Source organism: Bubalus kerabau, chromosome 14 (genome assembly GCF_029407905.1).
Source record: "Bubalus kerabau isolate K-KA32 ecotype Philippines breed swamp buffalo chromosome 14, PCC_UOA_SB_1v2, whole genome shotgun sequence".
In the NCBI taxonomy this organism is placed as follows: domain Eukaryota; kingdom Metazoa; phylum Chordata; class Mammalia; order Artiodactyla; family Bovidae; genus Bubalus; species Bubalus kerabau.
In genome coordinates, this window is record NC_073637.1 from 37,794,084 (window position 1) to 37,812,481 (window position 18,398).

Sequence of the window (18,398 nt, forward strand, 5' to 3'; positions counted from 1 at the left end):
GGCTCCTCTGTCCATGGGTTTTTCCTGGCAAGAATACTGGAGTGGGTAGCCATTTCCTACTCCAGGAGATCTTCTGAACCTAGGAATCGAACCTGTGTCTCCTTAATTGCCTGGCCGATTCTTAGACATATAGAAAGAAAGTGAAAGTGTTAGTCACTCAGTCATGTGTGACTCTTTGAGGCCCCCTGGACTGTAGTCCGCCGACCCCCTCTACCCATGGAATTCTCCAGGCACGAACACTGGAGTGGGTAGCCATTCCCTTCTCCAGGAGATCTTCCTGACCCAAGGATTAAACCCAGGTCTGCAAATGCTTTCACATCGATAAGCACATTAAATAAATAATTTGATTTTTTGATCCCAAACCTGTATATGCTGTAGAAATAAAGGCCTTGAGAAGAGTTTGGAAGTAAATGTAATAGATGCGAGCTGAGAAGAAAATAAGTAGAGTGAAAACATAGAGGCATTGTCTCTTCCAGCTGAAAAATGTACTGAAACCACAGCATAAGGGATTCTGGTTGATGAAAAAAGATTTTCGTGAATGCAAGGAGTAAGAGTAGAAGCTAAATTACTGTCCTTTCTTTGGCCTTCCTGCTGATAGTCAATTCCCATCCAATGTGTTCCTAGGTAATGGAGATAGAATCATACTGAAGGATGGTGATGTAAGTCTCTTGGTCAGTTATCTAGAACAGCTGCCCACTCTCCTCTGGGAATGAACTATCCCCCCTCTTTTGATGACTGGGATTCTGATCCAGGCCAAGTCAGGTGCAGTGCCTCATGGTTCTCTGCAGGCAAAAGGGCTAGCATTTAGTTTAGTTCAGTTCAGTTCAGTTGCTCAACCATGTCCGACTCTTTGCGACCCCATGGACTGCAGCATGCCAGGCTTCCCTGTCCATCACCAACACCCAGAGCTTGCTCAAACTCATGTCCATCAAGTTGGTGATGCCATCCAACCATCTCATCCTCTGTCGTCCCCTTCTCCTCCTGCCTTCAATCTTTCCCAGCATCAGGGTCTTTTCCAATGAGTCAGTTCTTCACATCAGGTGACCAAAGAACTTGAGCTTCAGCCTTAGCATCAATCCTTCCAATCAATATTCAGGACTGATCTCCTTTAGGATGGACTGGTCTGATCTTGCAGCCCAAGGGACTCTCAAGAATCTTCTCCAACACCACAGTTCAAAATCATCAATTCTTTGGCACTCAGCTTTCTTTATAGTCCAACTCTCACATCCATACATGACTACTGGAAAAACCATAGCTTTGACTAGACGGACCTTTGTTGGCAAAGTAATATCTCTGCTTTTTAATATGCTGTCTAGGTTTGTTGTGGCTTTTCTTCCAAGGAGCAAGTGTCTTTTAATTTTATGGCTGCAGTCACTGTCTGCAGGGATTTTGGAGCCCCCCCAAAATTAAAGTCTCTCACTGTTTCCACTGTCTGTGTACTTACTTACCACCAGAGATCAAGACACTGAGAGGTTACATTGTTTACCCAAAGGCACACAGTAAGGAACGAAGTTAGAATTTGAATGGAAGGTACATGGAATACAGATTTTGTCTGACTGATGAATGCCAAAAATCCAACATACAGTGGAGACTGAAGTTGTGATAGAGAAACTGTGTGACAAAGTTTCCAGATCATAAAAACAAACTTTTCAGGACAAGTTCCATAAGTTTTGGGCATAGTTGGCAGTTGTCACTGGCCTGGAAAAGTATGATTCCAAACACACATTAATGTCCACTGATGTCAGGGGAGGAGCAAGAACTTTCTAGAATATCTAAATTTTCTTTAAGATTTGTTTTCTTCATGCTGTTTATATTCTTTATTATAACTGCACTAAAGATGACTTATCATGGATGACAGTATATCTCTTCCTTGTGAAATTTCGAGGTGTTGATATTCTGCTTTTGATTCATTTTCACAAGGTATGAAATTTCCAAATTTATATATATTCAGTAATAGATTTAAAATTAGCTCTTCACAGAAGTAGGCTCTTTTTCAATGTCTCACTGCATCAAAGGAAGTGTTTACCTGACCTCATTAGGAAGTATTATAGCACTTGAAATGGATATGTTCTTCCAGTAATAATAAAGGAATTCTATCGTCTACCCCACAGTGTCAAAAAGAGCAATTTACAGGTCTACTCAGTGATGTGCAGTCAACACAAACCCAATTACACACTCTTTGACAGCCAGGCCTGAGTTCAGAGGCTCATGAGGTACTGCTGCGTTCACACTGATAACAAAGCATCTAAATATTTTATACAAGCTCATCAGATGTGCTGTCTGAATTTAGTTCATGGCATGTTACCTAGGCTTCGAAGAGATTTCTTTAAAGAAAGTACTGAAAGTCAAGGATGTCATCTAGACAAGTTATTACATATTCAGTCAATAGAGTTTTCTGCTGTCACAGGTCACTTCACATTCTTTCCGGTTCTGAACTCTATGACTAGATACAGGATGTAACAGACTAGACCACGTTTGTTGTTGTCGTTCAGTCGCTAAGTTGTGTCTGACTCTTTGCGACCCCATGGCCTGCAGCACGCCAGGCTTCCCTGTCCTTCACCGTCTCTCAGAGTTTGCTCAAATTCATGTCCGTTGAGTAGGTGACACTCTCTTAACCATCTTATCCTCTGCCTCCCCCTTCTTCTCCTGCCCTCAATCTTTCCCAGCATCAGGATCTTTTCCAATGAGTTGGCTCTTCACATCAGGTGGCCAGAGTATTGGAGCTTCAGCTTCAGCATCAATGATTATTCAATATTCCAATGAATATTCAGGGTTGATTTCCTTTAGGATTGATTGGTTAGTTCTATTACATTTAAAGAAGCTAATTCTGAGTCCTTTAAACTGGAGGTATCAAATACACCTGTTTTAGGTGGTTTTAATGAAATACATATAAGCAGTATGGGGCAAAAAGGAAGGAAATTATTACAATGAGAGATTTTAACAAATGGGAGATTATAACTATGAGAATTAAGTAAGTAAGGTAAGTGTTAGTCACTCAGTCATGCCCAACTCTATGCAATTCCTCCATGAGCTGTAGCCTGCCAGGCTTCTCTGTCCATGGAATTCTCCAGGCGAGAATACTGAGTAGTTAGCCATTTCCTCCTCCAGGGGATCTTCCCGACTCAAGGATTGAACCCAGGTTTCCTGCACTGCAGATGGATTCATTACTGTCTGAGCCATCAGGGAAGCCCATAACAATGAGAAATTAAGGCCCAATGCTAAAGTATTAACTCCCTTGAAAGAAAGTCATTGGAAAAGATTAAAAGCATCAGTCAGATGATTCATATTCCACATTTCTAATCTCGTAAATTTTCTGCCATACTTCGATTTTGTCAGGATTCCTGAGATGTGTGTGCATGCTGGAGAAAATATTGCACACCATGTCTTCTTAATGAGGAAATCCTTAGAGTTCAGAACTCTCCAGAGTGCTACATGTATTCGTTTGTAATTAGTCTCACTGCTGAGATTTCTACAGGATGATTTAAAGTCAGGTAACAAAATAAAATGTATAAATCCCTCAATTTACAAGCTTGACTGTGGTTTTCAAAAGCCTTAGATAACATAAATGCTTCTGCTGGATTTAGGCAAGAAAACTAAACAAAGACAAACAAAAACACAAAGAAAGTAAGTTTGAGACACTGTATTGCAGAATTCCTTCACTGATTATCTCCAGAAAACAGAGACCACATTGATAAGTAAAGAAAGTACATTTGGAGTGATTTTCAAAATTAAAATTTTTTTCCAGTCCCTTAATGTTAATTCCAAAGATGCTATCCTAGTGTTTGACATTCACTTATAACTTCAGTTCTTTGTATTAAGCTAAAATACGATAGTTATTATACTAATATTAAGGAGGAGGAAAAGTATTTAATCTCGATTTAATCTGGATGCACTATGGGAGGCCTGGTTTGTGGTTTTATGTAATTTTGTATGCATGCCTGACTCACATGCAGGATTAAAAACACTGTCTATTCACCTAACCTATTTAGAAGGCAACTTGGCGATTTCTACCAAAATTAAGCCCATAGGTGACTTTTGATCCTACTAGGCCTTTAACATACTCATTAAGGTACTGTAGACAGAGGAAGTCATATCTACACCCACAGACACTCAATCACGTGTGTAATAGCAAAACAAAACAAACACACACGTGCTGGTCTGGTAAAGCATGACACATTCATACAAGGGAATATTATAAAGCTGCTAAGAAGAATGAGATACATCTCCAGCGGCTGATTTTGAAAGTATTCCAAAATATATTCCATGAGCAAATCCAAGTGTAAATGGTTTCACCATGCAAAGAGATTTGTGGTGGCGTTGGAGAGAGCTTTTAATTCTTTTAACGTTTGAAAAGAGATGCTTCCTCCTACTGACAACATGAGGCATCCAGCGATGAGTTTTCTGAGCATCGGACAGCCTCCGCCCTCAGTTAGCGCCATCAGCGAGCAGCAACCTGAGCTGGTGCAGCCTTTTGGTCAGAGCGACTTTGGAATCCGCAAAAGAAACAGAAGCTCCATCCTAGCCCTTGGGACCTCCGGAAGACCACCTACCTAGCTTCGAAGGGTCTCCTCCACCAAAGTCCCTTCCGACTGACTGCCCCAGCCCCTGGAGGAGTCTGCCCACCCGTCCTCCAATCCCTGCAACACCTCACTGTTAGGTTCTGCTTCCATTTCCCTCCGCAAGACAAGCATGCTTCTAGAACCCCAAACTCTTATTGAGTAGCTAGCTCTCCGGCAGCCAGATTCAGCCATCTAGCTGTTTGGTTCTAAATAAAATCTATAAAAAGGAGAACAGCACGCACTCCAAAACTGGTTCCGATTTTGGCACCAGGCAGTTGCGGCCAAATGCTAGCGGTACTTTGAGGGTAGGTCTCCCCACGCTGCAGCTGCCCACCACAAGCAAGAACAGGGTGAACATGTAAACAAGCAAACAGGAAGGACAAAGCCGGCACCTGCCGGCGGGCGCCTTTTAAGAACGCGGCTCCCCGAGCTCCCCATTTCCCGAGGTCCATCCTGGACCGCACGCACACCCCAAGCAGACAGCCCTCACCTGCCCTGGTCCTCCCATCCCTGGGCTGCCCGCTAGGAAACTTCGAGTCGAGGAGGATAAAGTTAGGAAGAGCCGACTTGCGCCCGGACTTGCCAGCGCGCCCGCCCGGGTACCTTGAAGTCATTGCTGTTGTCCTTGTGGTCCTCCACGCCCAGGCAGACGAAGTCCCGGGGCTCCTTCTTCTCCCCGGGGCGCAGCATCTTCCTCAGGCTTCGCCTCATTGACCACGCCCCGGACGCCACCTGCGGCAGCTGCTCCCCGCGGGCGCGGGCACCTAGGGCGAGACAGTCGCCGTGAGCCGGCGCCGGGCGCGGCCTGGGCGCTAGCGGCGCTGGCGCCGCTGGAGTCCGCGCCGGAGCTCCGAGCTCTTCCGCACACGGCGGTCCCCGGGAGAAAGGAGGTTTGCTCTGCGTGAGGCCGGGAGGACTTCTGACCAGAGTTGCCGGCTCGGGCTACTTGTAGGGCAGGAAGCAGGAGGGGCGCGTGGAGGCGTGGGGACGCGCCATCGTGTCCACGCGCGGCCAGGGGGAGGCCGCGCCACGTGTGTCCCCGGGCGGTAAGCGCAACCGGCTGCAGCAGCGCACCCTTGAGTCTAGGTGTCAGATCAGAGTGTCTCCACCGAATCTAGACTCATAATAAAAACCCTGAGAGCCCCAGTCCTGTCCTGCAATCAGAGAGAAAGGAAGGGGAGAGCAGGGGGACGGACGGGGGAGAGAATGACAAGAGAGTGGCTGGGTACACTGGGAAGATGTTTATTTTTCTATTATTTAAGTATTTTTTAATTTATATATTTATTTAAAAAAGAAAATCACAATACTCAGACCATTCTTAAAGTGGGACAATCAACTCTTGTAAAATGGGTGTAAATCAAAAGAATACCCTAGAATTTGAGGCATTGTGTTCTAAGGCTTCCAATTTTGAGATCAGTCCTGGCTTCTTGCAAACTAAAGCAGAAAGTTGTTACATTTTTTAATGAAAGGCTTTTAATGGAGTTTTATTTCTATACAATGCAGAATTGACAGACCTCTGTATTCTCTCTCTTCCTGGCACGTAGTATTACATACAGTTTTGAAGTAATGATGATGTTTACAGCAGGTTTGGGGGGAAGGTTTCATTTATCTCTTAAATTATAAACACCACAAAATGTCAAGATTGTGAGATCTGACACAACTTTGCCTTCAAGAGTACTAGACTGTGAAACTTGTCATATTATGTTTAAGGAAGACTTGGAATGTTCATTGATGTTTAAGGTTTTAATATTTCTAAAGGCCATTACAGTGACCTGGATATGTGCTGAAAGCCAAACTTAACATTTTGTTTTGTTTTGTTTTGTTTTAACAAAAAACTGTTTCAAATAAATCCTATTTCAACACAGTGAAAAAAAAGTTTGTTGTGAGACTTCCGTGTCAGTCCAGTGGTTAAGACTCCGGGCTTCCAATGCAAGGGCCTTGTGTTTGATCACTGGTGGGGGTACTAAGATCTCATATACATTTGGCAAACCCAAATTTCAAAAATAAATGAATAGGTTTATTTGTTTTCCCAGCTAAAAGTGACCAGGCTTCAGCTTCCTGTGGTGCATCATTGTAGAAGGCTCTTTGAGCTGGAGAGGTTTTTAGAAAAACTTATCTTTCCAAAAGAAAAGAAAGTGAAAGTTGGTCGCACAGTTGTGTCCGATTCTTTGTGATCCCACAGACTGTAGCCTGCCAGGCTCCTCTGTCCATGGAATTCTCCAGGCTAGAGTACTGGAGTGGGTGGCCATTTCCTTCTCTAGGGGATCTTTCCAACCCAGGCATCGAACCCGGTCTCCTGCATTGCAGGCAGATTTTTTTTACCAGCTGAGCTACTAGGGAAGAAAAGAGGAGTGATTAAATCCTAGCAGTGGGTTGAGGGATTAGAAGTCACTTTGAACCTCTGGCCCCATTTCCTGTGCATAACAATACTAATCCCCTCAGGGACTGGTGTTTCAGCCGGGCTAATAAAATGACTGTTAGATTATACAAGAAATCATGATGACTAGTGTCCACTTGTTTACCCTCTGCACTGTTTGAACAGGCTTATCTTCATGGGCCAGTGCTGAGTTTATTAATCAACAGAGCTGGTGTAATTGTGGAGTGGAAGGTGTCTACTCTCTGTGAGAGAGGCTAGTTTTACATCTACCTACAAATAACATAGCCACTGAAAGTATGTTTGCCACATGTTGCCACTATGTTTCTGGCACAAGTTTAGAAAGAAAAAACTTCCTTCCAAAGCTAATTACTCCCCACAGTCTTGAATTTAGCTGACACTCTTTGGGCAGTTGGGGAGCTTCTTAGGTGGCACAGTGGTAAAGAATCTGCCTGCCAGTACAGGAGACACAAGAGACAGGAGTTCAAACCCTGGGTTCAGAAGATCCCCCAGAATAGGGGATGGCAACCTGCTCCAGTATTCTTGCCTGGAAAATTCCATGGACAGAGGAGCCTGGCAGGCATAGGGTCCCCAAAAGTCAGACATGACTGAGCACTAGTGCTCTTTTAAACACTCTGGATTGTCATAGTCATATAATCTCCAGAGCTAACATAAGAGCCCTGTGGACCCAAGACCTGACAGAGAGCAGGCACTGAATAAAGGTTTGTTGACTGCTTACCCTGCAGGCTACATTGGAGAGCATTTAAGGGTTGGTAGTTGCTGCTAAGTCACTTCAGTCGTGTCCGACTCTGTGCGACCCCATAGACGGCAGCCCACCAGGCTCCCCCGTCCCTGGGATTCTCCAGGCAAGAACACTGGAGTGGGTTGCCATTTCCTTCTCCAGTGCAGGAAAGTGAAAAGTGAAAGTGAAGTCACTCAGTCGTGTCCGACTCTTAGCGACCCCAAGGACTGCAGCCTACCAGGCTCCTCCATCCATGGGGTTTTCCAGGCAAGAGTACTGGAGAGGGGTACCATCGCCTTCTAGGCAATGCCAAAGAATGCTCCAACTACCGCACAATTGCACTCATCTCACATACCAGCAAAGTAACGCTCGAAATTCTCCAAGCCAGGCTTCAACAGTATGTGAACCGTGAACTTCCAGATGTTCAAGCTGAATTTAGAAACAGCAGAGGAACAAGAGATCAAATTGCCAACATCTGTTGGAACATCAAAAAAGCGAGAGTTCCAGAAAAACATCTGCTTTATTGACTAGGCCAAAGCCTTTGACTATGTGGATCACAACAAACTGTGGAAAATTCTAAGAGATGGGAATACCAGACCACCTTACCGGCCTCCTGAGAAATCTGTATGCAGGTCAAGAAGCAACAATTAGAACTGGACATGGAACAACAGACTGGTTCCAAATTGGGAAAGGAGTACATCAAGGCTGTATACTGTCACCCTGCTTATTTAACTTATATGCAGAGTACATCATGAGAAATGCTAGACTGGATGAAGCACAAGCTGGAATCAAGATTTCCAGGAGAAATATCAATAACCTCAGATATGCAGATGACACCACCTTTATGGCAGAAAGTGAAGAACTAAAGAGCCTCTTGATGAAAGTGAAAGAGGAGAGTGAAAAAGTTGGCTTAAAGCATAACATTCAGAAAACTAAGATCATGGCATATGGTCCCATCAGTTCAATTCAGTTCAGTCACTCAGTCATGTCCAACTCTTTAGGACCTTATGGGCTGCAGCACACCAGGCCTCCCTGTACATCACCACCTCCCAGAGTTTACTCAAACTCATATCCATTGAATCGGTGATGCCATCCAACCATCTCATCCTCCTTCGGCTTCTTCTCTTCCTGCCTTCAATCTTTCCCAGCATCAGGGTCTTTTCAAATGAATCAGTTCTGCGCATCATCAGGTGGCCAAAGTATTGGAGTTGCAGCTTCACTATCAGTCCTTCCAATGAATATTCAGCACTGATTTCCTTTAGGATAGACTGGTTGGATCTCCTTGCAGTCCAAGGGACTCTCAAGAGTCTGCTCCATGTATACCGATGGCTGATTCATGTTGAAGTTTGACAGAAAACAGCAAAATTCTGTAACGCAATTATCCTTCATAAAAAATAAATAAATTAAAAAAAAAAGAGTCCTCTCCAATACCACAGTTCAAAAGCATCAATTCTTCAGCACTCAGCTTTCTTTATAGTCCAACTTTCACATTCGTACATGACTACTGGAAAAACCATAGCTTTAACTAGACGGACCTTTGTTGGCAAAGTACTATCTCTGCTTTTTAATATGCTGTCTAGGTTGGTCATAGCGTTTCTTCCAAGGAGCAAGCGTCTTTTAATTTCATGGCGGCAGTCACCATCCACAGTGATTTTGGAGCCCCCCCAAATAAAGTCTGTCACTGTTTCTATTGTTTCACCATCTATTTGCCATGAAGTGATGGGGCCAGATGCCATGATATTAGTTTCCTGAATGTTGAGCTTTAAGTCAACATTTTCACTCTCCTCTTTCACTTTCATCAAGAGGCTCTTTGGTTCTTCTTCACTTTCTACCATAAAGGTGGTGTCATCTGCACATCTAAGGTTATTGATATTTCTCCCAGCAATCTTGATTCCAGCTTGTGCTTCATCCGGCCCAGCATTTCACATGACGTACTCTACATGTAAGTTCAATAAGCAGGGTGACAATATATAGCCTTGATATACTCCTTTCCCAATTTGGAACCAGTCTGTTGTTCCATGTCCAGTTCCAACTGGCCCCATCACTTCATGGCAAATAGATGGGTAAACAATGGAAACAGTGACAGATTTTATTTTGGGGGGCTCCAGAATCACTGTGGATGGTAACTGTCACCATGAAATTAAAAGATGCTTTCTCCTTGGAAGAAAAGCTATTACCAAGCTAGACAGCATATTAAAAAACAGAGACATTACTAGATGAAGGTCTGTCTAGCCAAAGCTATGGTTTTTCCAGTAGTCATGTATGGATGTAAGAGTTGGACTATAAAGAAAGCTGAGCACTGAGGAATTGATGCTTTTGAACTGTGATGTTGGAGAACACTCTTGAGAGTCCCTTGGAATGCAAGGAGATCAAACCAGTCAATCTTAAAGGAAATCAGTCTTGAATATTCATTGGAAGGACTGATGCTGAAGCTGAAACTCCAATACTTTGGTCACCTGATGCGAAGAACTGACTCCTTAGAAAAGACCCTGATGCTGGGAAAGATTGAAGGTGGGAGGAGAAGGGGGCGACAGAGGATGAGATGGTTGGATGGCATCACCGACTCAATGGACATGAGTTTGAGTAAACTCCGGGAGTTGGTGATGAACAGGGAGGCCTGGCGTGCTGTGATTCATGGGGTCACAGAGTTGGACACGACTGAGCGACTGAACTGAACTGAACTGAATATAAGCATCTAAAGCTACAAGATATTTTCTAAGCAGTGTTTTAGTTGCATCCAATAAATCTCATGATTTGTTGTGTTTCCATTTGTGGCTTCTTCTTTAATTCACAAGTTATTTTTTGGAAATGTGTGTTTAATTTCCAAGTATTTGGGGTTTTCCCAGATTTCTTTCTGTTGTTTTGACAATCTGGTTGTGGTCAGAGAAATACTTAAATGATTTCAGTGCATCTAAATTCAAATGTGAAGTCACTGAGACTTGTTTTGTGGATGTCGTGTGGTCTCTCCTATAAATTGTTTCATGTATACTTCAAAAGAATGCGTTTTCTCTTTCTCTTGGTAACGTTTTTGCATGTTTTAAAGTCCATTTGGTTTATAGCAGTGTTCATGTCTTCCATATTCTTAGTGACTTTTTGTCTATTCTTCTATCAGTTGCTGAGAGAAGAGTAATAAAATCTCCAGTTATAACTGTGTGTGTGCCTGCGTGCTCAGTGATGTCCGAGTCTTTGCAACCCTATGGGCTGTAGCCCACCAGTCTCCTCTGTCCATGGAATTTTCCAGGCAAGAATACTGGAGTGGGTTCCCATTTACTCCTCCAGGGGATCTTCCCAACCCAGGGATTGAACCCACATCTCCTGCATTGGCAAGCAGATCCTTTACCACTGCACCACCTAGGAAGCCCTCAGTTATAACTGTTAATTGTTGATTTATTCTTTCAGTTTTGTTCAGGATTTACTTCTTTTTGGGTAGCTGTGTGTTCTTAAATGTATGCATATTTGTAATTATTGCTATTCTATTACATTTCCCCTTTTATTATTATGAAATTTCTTTCTTTGTCTTTAGTAATATTTTTTGTGTTAAATTCTATTTGTCTGAGATAGCTATTCCGGATCACCTATATTTATTGTTTACATGGTAGACCTTTTTGTATCCTTTATGTATCTTTAAAGTGTTTCTAATGCATTGTGTCAAGTTAAATCTTGCTCTTTTATCCAATTCCAGTCTCTGTCTTTTAATTACAATATTTAACCCTTGAAATTAACTGTAATTGTTTCTGTGGTACTGCTGTTTTGATATTTGTTTTCTATGTCTCATATCTTTCTCTTCTACCCTATTCCTCTTTTACTGACTTCTTTTGTGTTCAACAATTCTTTCAGCAAACTATTCTTATTCTTTGGTAGATTTTTTAATAAGTTATTTTCTTTGTGTAGTGATTACAATGTTCAGCTTATCACTATCTACTTCAGGTTAGTACTTATTTAATTCCAGTAAACTATATCAACTTTGTTCCAATACACCTCCATTTCCTCTCCCATCTTTATACTATTATTGTTATTTGTAATGCATTTATGGATATATACTATATCTATGTATGTTATATAATTCAAAATAAAAGTGTTATAATATTTACCATATTCAGTGCTCTTCATTTCTTCCAGTAGATTTGCACAATAATCTGGTATCATTTCCTTTCAATCTGAAGAACTTCCTTTAGAATTTCTTGTAAGGCTGTTCTGCTTGAAAAAAAATTATTAATGGATAATTTTGCTAGATGTATAACTTTTACTCAAAAGATTTTTTAAGCACTTTAAATGTTATTACATTGCCCTCCATTATCTCTGATGGGAAATAATCAAAATATTTTGTTGTTGTTCCTCACTTAAGATTTTTGTCAATCTCAAAAGTTAATGCTTGTCTATATCTTCCCATTTACAATACAACAGCTTACATTTCCCTCTTGCTGACTATCCCCATAACCCATATTAATATATCCAGGGTTTTAGTTTCAGATGTAAAAATTAAGCTTTATAAAAGTATTTAGATAATTGTAAATTGTATCATTATTTTTATATTACTGTTTCTCACAATCCTTATCATTCCTTTTCTTAGAGTCATATGAATTTTTCCTGGATTCTGTATATAAGTGATTCTTCTAAAGAAGAAACATTTGTTGAAGAGAAATTGGTGGTTAGAAATTCTAGGCCCTACATGTCTAAAACTTTCCTTATTTTGGCTTCCTATTGGATGATAAGTCCAATACTTTGGCCACCTGATGCAGAGAGCTGACTCATTTGAAAAGACCCTGATGCTGGGAAAGATTGAGAGTAGGAGGAGGCAGGAGGAGAAGGGGATGACAGAGGATGAGATGGCTGGATGGCATCACTGACTCGATGGACGTGAGTCTGGGTGAACTCCAGGAGTTGGTGATGGACAGGGAGGCCTGGCGTGCTGTGGTTCATGGGGTCACAAAGATTCAGACATGACTGAGTGACTGAACTGAACTGATTGGATGATAGTTTTAATAGATATAAAACTATTTCAAAGTCATTTTCTCTGAGAAATTTGAAGAGTTTATTTTTCTCTTTCATCATGCATTTTTACAGGTAAAGTATCTTATATCAATCTGTTTATCATTCATTTCTTGGTAATTTGTTTTATTTTTCTCTCTGGAATGTTTTAGGATTTTCCTCTTATTCTAAGTGTTATGAAATTTCACCAATATGTAACTCAGTGAGGCATTTCTATTCTGCCTTGTTCTGAACTCTGTGGTACTTCTAATCTAATGATCTTCTTTGCTCTGAGAAACTGTCTTCCATTTTATTCATTCTCTTCTTTTGTATCTACAACATTAGGTATCTTTTCATGGCAGATAATAGAAAAACACAACCAAAACTGGCTTAACCATTAATAGAACTGACTGGCTCATAGAATAAAAAGTCTGTGTTAATGTAGTGTACTAGTGTAAGACAGATTGATCTGGGACTGAATGTCATCAAAGCTGTTTCTCTCTCCTCTTCTATCTCTTTTTTCATCAAGAAAGAGAAATTTCTCTACCGTTTGAAAGCTACCACTCTTCCAAGTTTATGACCGTCGGTATGATCACTGAGTTTTCTATTAGCTCTATAAAATTTCATGATGTAGTTTTGACCTCCCACCTTTCCAGAATCCTTTAACATCTCTAAACTGTTGGTTGCATGCATTTTTTTTTTTTTTTGCTTTCATTTGGATTTTCTCTTTATTAAAAAAGAATTATTATTTCACATTTTCAGATGGGAAAGAAAGTAGATGTGTCTCAGACAACTATCTTAATTCAATCACTTTCTCTTATTTTCTCTGTAATTTAAAAATTTTTATCCTGTGTCTGCCAACTTGTGTGGAAATGTCCTTTTTTTTTTTTTGTATAGTGCATCTTGAAATGAATAAGTTACATTAGAAAAGGGTTGAGTTTGGGAGGAAGGGGAGAAACTAATATTTAATAAATTCTACTTCTCACTAGGCCATGTCATTAGTTTGGTGACAGCAAAGTCCCAAATGGAAAATTCTGCTTAACACAGATATATAGATGTTATACACATATGTGTGTGTGTTAGTCGCTCAGTCGTGTCTCAGTCTTTGTGACCCCATGGACTATAGCTCGCCAGGCTCATCTGTCTGTAGAATTCTCCAGGCAAGAATGCTGGAGTAGGTTGCTATTCCTTTCTCCAGGGGACCTTCCCTACCCAGGGATCAAACCCAGGCCTCCCGCATTGTGGGCAGATTGTTTACTGTCTGAGCCACACGTACATGCCCCAGCCCAGAGACACACAGACACGCACACACCATACGCGTACTGCTGGGGACACCTGTGAGATACTCTTTTCTACCAGGAATCAGAGACTGTCCATGAGCTTTGATACAGAGAAGCCTGAAGTAGATTCTTCCCTCTCTACCTCCCAGAAGACCAACTGATAGACACAGATTATCCAAACCAGCCCCATTCCAGGGCCCTTGGCAACTGTGGTCTAGAGAGATTATTAGTGCAATTAATAAAAATGCAAATCTGATAAGGTTACTTCAAAGGTGAGATATTTTAAAAAAGCTAATTAAGTTGGCCCCCAGACCAAGAAAACCTTGCTAAGAGTCAATTGTGTCATGGCAAACAGTAATTCAAATTTTAGAATAAAGTAAGATATATAAATTTATTTTACTTGTATTCTATTCCTGTAAATTGTATTCTATAAAGCTTAATCAGATGGTGGGTTAATCTTCATGTTCTGAATTTTTATTTCTAACTATTTAACCTGAAGCAACAGTCAAAATTTAAAATACGTTTCCATGATGTCTGCCCATGAAGGAGATAATGGTACATTTCTCATATTAGCAGTGTTACTCTATAGGATTTGAAAGTACACTTGAAGCTTCCTGATGATTATGAAAAGCCTCTTTGGTACAACTTTACCTTCTATACACTTAATTCATTTATACCAAGGTCATTGTTGACTGGGGCAGTAAAAGTACAATAGAAAGCACCTCTGCTATTTACCTTAATAACTTTATTATATATGGAACCTTTTAAGCACAAGGATATTTTAAACTAATATATGAAAATGTCTTATTGAATTTATCTTAAGCTGTTAACACAAATAATATCTGTAGTTCAATGTATTTTCAGTATATAGAAATATTATTGTTTTATTGTTTTAAGAATACATTCAATTTCCCAGTCTGTAAAGAGAAAAACTTTTTAGATTTCCAAGTCTTAATTAAGCTTCTCAGTAATTCCTGACAACCATAGCTCAAACAATTTGAATAAAATTGTATGTAAAAATGAAGTTTTTATTTCATCCAATTCATGATGGGAACTAGGCCAGATGCTGTCTATGGGGTCGCACAGAGTCGGACACGACTGAAGTGACTTAGCAGCAGCAACATCAAATATAAAATGAGAACTTACATTCCTTAGAGTTGAAACACAAACTAGCCTTTGAAGTATATAATTAGTATTATCATTATGTTAATTTCTTATATCAGAAAACTTGACTCACCTAACATCTGAAATGTTAGGACATTTAAAAATCTTAAAGTTACAAGATAGTGAATAAAAATCATGCTTACCTTTATTCATGGAAATTGACGTCTTGTACCTGATGTTACCCAGGTAAAGAGCTGTTCCTTTTCTCACAGAGTCCGTAGGTTGCACCCACTTTTATAGTCGTATATAATTACACAAGGGGTGGTTCATTCTAGGAGTCAATATTGTGTCTTTTTATTAGACTACCTTATATAAATGATGAGTGAACACAAAGTTTTCATACTTTGAGCTTTGAAATTTGATTACTGGCTACTGAAAAGGAGTCACCTGATTTATTATTGCTTAAAGTTTATCTCACTTACTCTTATAATGTAATATCACAAATCAAACTAGTTAAAAGTGGTACCCTCAGGAGAGTTGTTTAGCTTCTGTGGGAAACTAATCACCATCCTTCTACTGAATAAAAGATGGATCACCAAGAAAAGTATATAAAAGTTTGCAGCATTGTCATTCACGTATAAAATGTGCTATATACCAGTAAAATGGGGACAAAACTGAGTTGTTCAAGAGAAAATTATCCAAAATAGAATATGACAAATGCCTCATGCCATAAGCATATATTTGAGTCTGCCATTATTTTAAGAAAAATAAATTTCTTAAGAAAGTAATTAACAAGATGCTTTGTGAAAGCTGTAATATCTTTTAAGTTACACTAGCTTTGTACATCAAATATGACAATTTGATTGGAGATGGTCCATCTGATATATCCTTTGTTTTCTGTTTCTAATGCATTTTCATTGTCAGTCAATTACTAACTTAGAAACATTTTTTTGAGCAGAAATTGTATACTAGGTAGTATATTAAGATATCCTAAGGAGCTGAGATCTCCTCAAGAAAATTGGAGATATCAAGGGAACATTTCATGCAAGGATGGGCACAATAAAGGACAGAAACAGTAAGGACCTAACAGAGACTAAGAAGAGATGACAAGAATACACAGAAGAAATATTTTTTAAAAAGGTCTTAATGACCAGGATAATCATGATGGTGTGGTCACTTACCTAGAGCCAGACTCCTGGAATCTGAAGTCAGGTGGGCCTTTGGAAGCATTACTATGAACAAAGCTAGTAGAAGTGATGGAATTCCAAATGAGCTAAAAATTGTAAGATGATGCTTTTAAAGTGCTGCGTTAATATGTCAGCACATCTGGAAAACTCAGCAGTGGCCACAGGACTGGAAAATGTCAGTTATCATTCCAATCCCAAACAAGGGCAATGCCAAAGAATGTTCAAACTACCACACAATTGCACTTCTTTCACAGGTTAGCAAGGTTATGCTCAAAATCCTTCAAACTTTGCTTCAGCACTACATGAACCGAGAACTTCCAGATGTTCAAGCTGGATTTAGAAAAGGCAGAGGAACCAGAGATCAAATTGCCACATCTGTTGGATCATAGAGGAGCAAGGAAATTCCAGAAATATATCTACTTCTGTTTCACTGACTATGCTAAAGCCTTTGACTGTGTGGATCATAACAAACTATAAAACGTTCTTAAAGAGATGGGAATACCAGACCGCCTTACTTGTCTCCTGAGAAACCTGTATACAGGTCAAGAAGCAACAGGTAGAACCAGACATGGAACAACAATGGTTCCAATCTGAGAAAAGAGTAAGACAAGTCTGTGTGTATATTGTCACCCTGTTTATTTAACTTATATGCAGAGTACATCATATGAAATCCTGGCCTGGATAAATCACAAGCTGGAATCAAAATTGCCTGGAGAAATATCAACAACCTCAGATATGCAGATGATACCACTTTGATAGCAGAAAGCAAAGAGAAACTAAAGAGCCTTTTGATGAGAGTGAAAGAAGAGAGTGAGAAAAGTTGGCTTAAAACTCAACATTCAGAAAACTAAGATTGTTGCTTCCGGTCCCATCATTTCATGGCAAATAGTAGGAGGAAAAGTGGCAGTGACAAATTTTATTTTCTTGAGCTCCAAAATCACTGCAGGTGATAATTGTAGCTATGAAATTAAGATGCTTGCTCCTTGGAATAAAAGGTATCATAAACCCTGAGAGCATATCTGTGTAGTTAATGCTATGGTTTTTCCAGTAGTCGTGTATGGATGTGGAGAAGGCAATGGCACCCCACTCCAGTACTCTTGCCTGGAAAATCCCATGGACAGAGGAGCCTGGTAGGCTGCAGTCCATGGGGTCGCTAAGAGTTGGACACAACTGAGTGACTTCACTTTCACTTTTCACTTTTATCCATTGGAGAAGGAAATAGCAACCCACCCCATGGGGTCGCGAAGAGTTGGACATGACTGAGCGACTTCACTGTCACTTTTCATTTTCATTCATTGGAGAAGGAAATGGCAACCCACTCCAGTGTTATTGACTGGAGAATCCCAGGGATGGCAGAGCCTGGTGGGCTGCCGTCTATGGGGTCGCACAGAGTCGGACACGACTGAAGTGACTTAGCGGCAGCCGCAACAGCAGCATGTATGGATGTGAGAGTTGGACCATAAGGAAGTTTGAGCAATGAAAAATTGATGCTTTCAAATTGTGGTGTTGGAGAAGACTCTTGAGAGTCCCTTGGACTGCAAGAAGATCAAGCCAATCAATCCTAAAGGAAATCAATCCTGAATGTTCACTGAAAAGACTGATGCTGAAGTTTAAACTCCAATACTTTGGCCACCTGATGCGAGACATCCACTCATCAGAAAAGACCCTGATGCTGGGAAAGATTGATGGCAAAAGGAGAAGAGGATGACAGAGAATGAGATGGTTAGAAGGCATCACTGACTCAATGGACATGAATTTGAGCAAACTGTGGGAGATAGTTAAGGACAAAGAAGCTTGGTATGCTGCAGTCCATGGGGTCGCAAAGTCAGACATGACTTAGAGATTGAACAACAATTACAGAGGGGAAGAAAAGAAGTAACTGTTTTTCACATTTAGTTGTTTTGGTGTTGTTTTTCTGTGGACTTTCCAGGGATGAAATGAATATAGTAATTTCATTTTAGAAATTATAACTATAGACCAATATAGTTGTTGTTCAGTCACTAAGTCATGTCTGACTCTTTGAGACCATATACAGAACACTACAAATGTTGGTCTATGGCCCCAGTAGGAAATAAGCAAACTCATGGCCAAAATGCCATCCACCCATAGAAGATCCCCCACATGCTCTATTAATCCAGGCTATTCCAGGCCAGGAGATCAAAGGTCATGCAATGACATGGAAGT

At 40.6% G+C, this 18,398-nt stretch overlaps 1 protein-coding gene across 1 annotated transcript in view; it reads right to left on the minus strand.

The window, feature by feature from the left end:
* TRPA1 (transient receptor potential cation channel subfamily A member 1) overlaps window positions 1-5,270 on the minus strand; it is a 56,304-nt gene extending 51,034 nt beyond the window's left edge. Inside the window, exon 1 of the mRNA XM_055546255.1 lies at window positions 5,163-5,270. Coding sequence (XP_055402230.1) covers window positions 5,163-5,270 — 108 coding nt within the window. The remainder of the gene's footprint in view (window positions 1-5,162) is intronic.
* Between the last annotated feature and the right edge of the window lie 13,128 nt (window positions 5,271-18,398).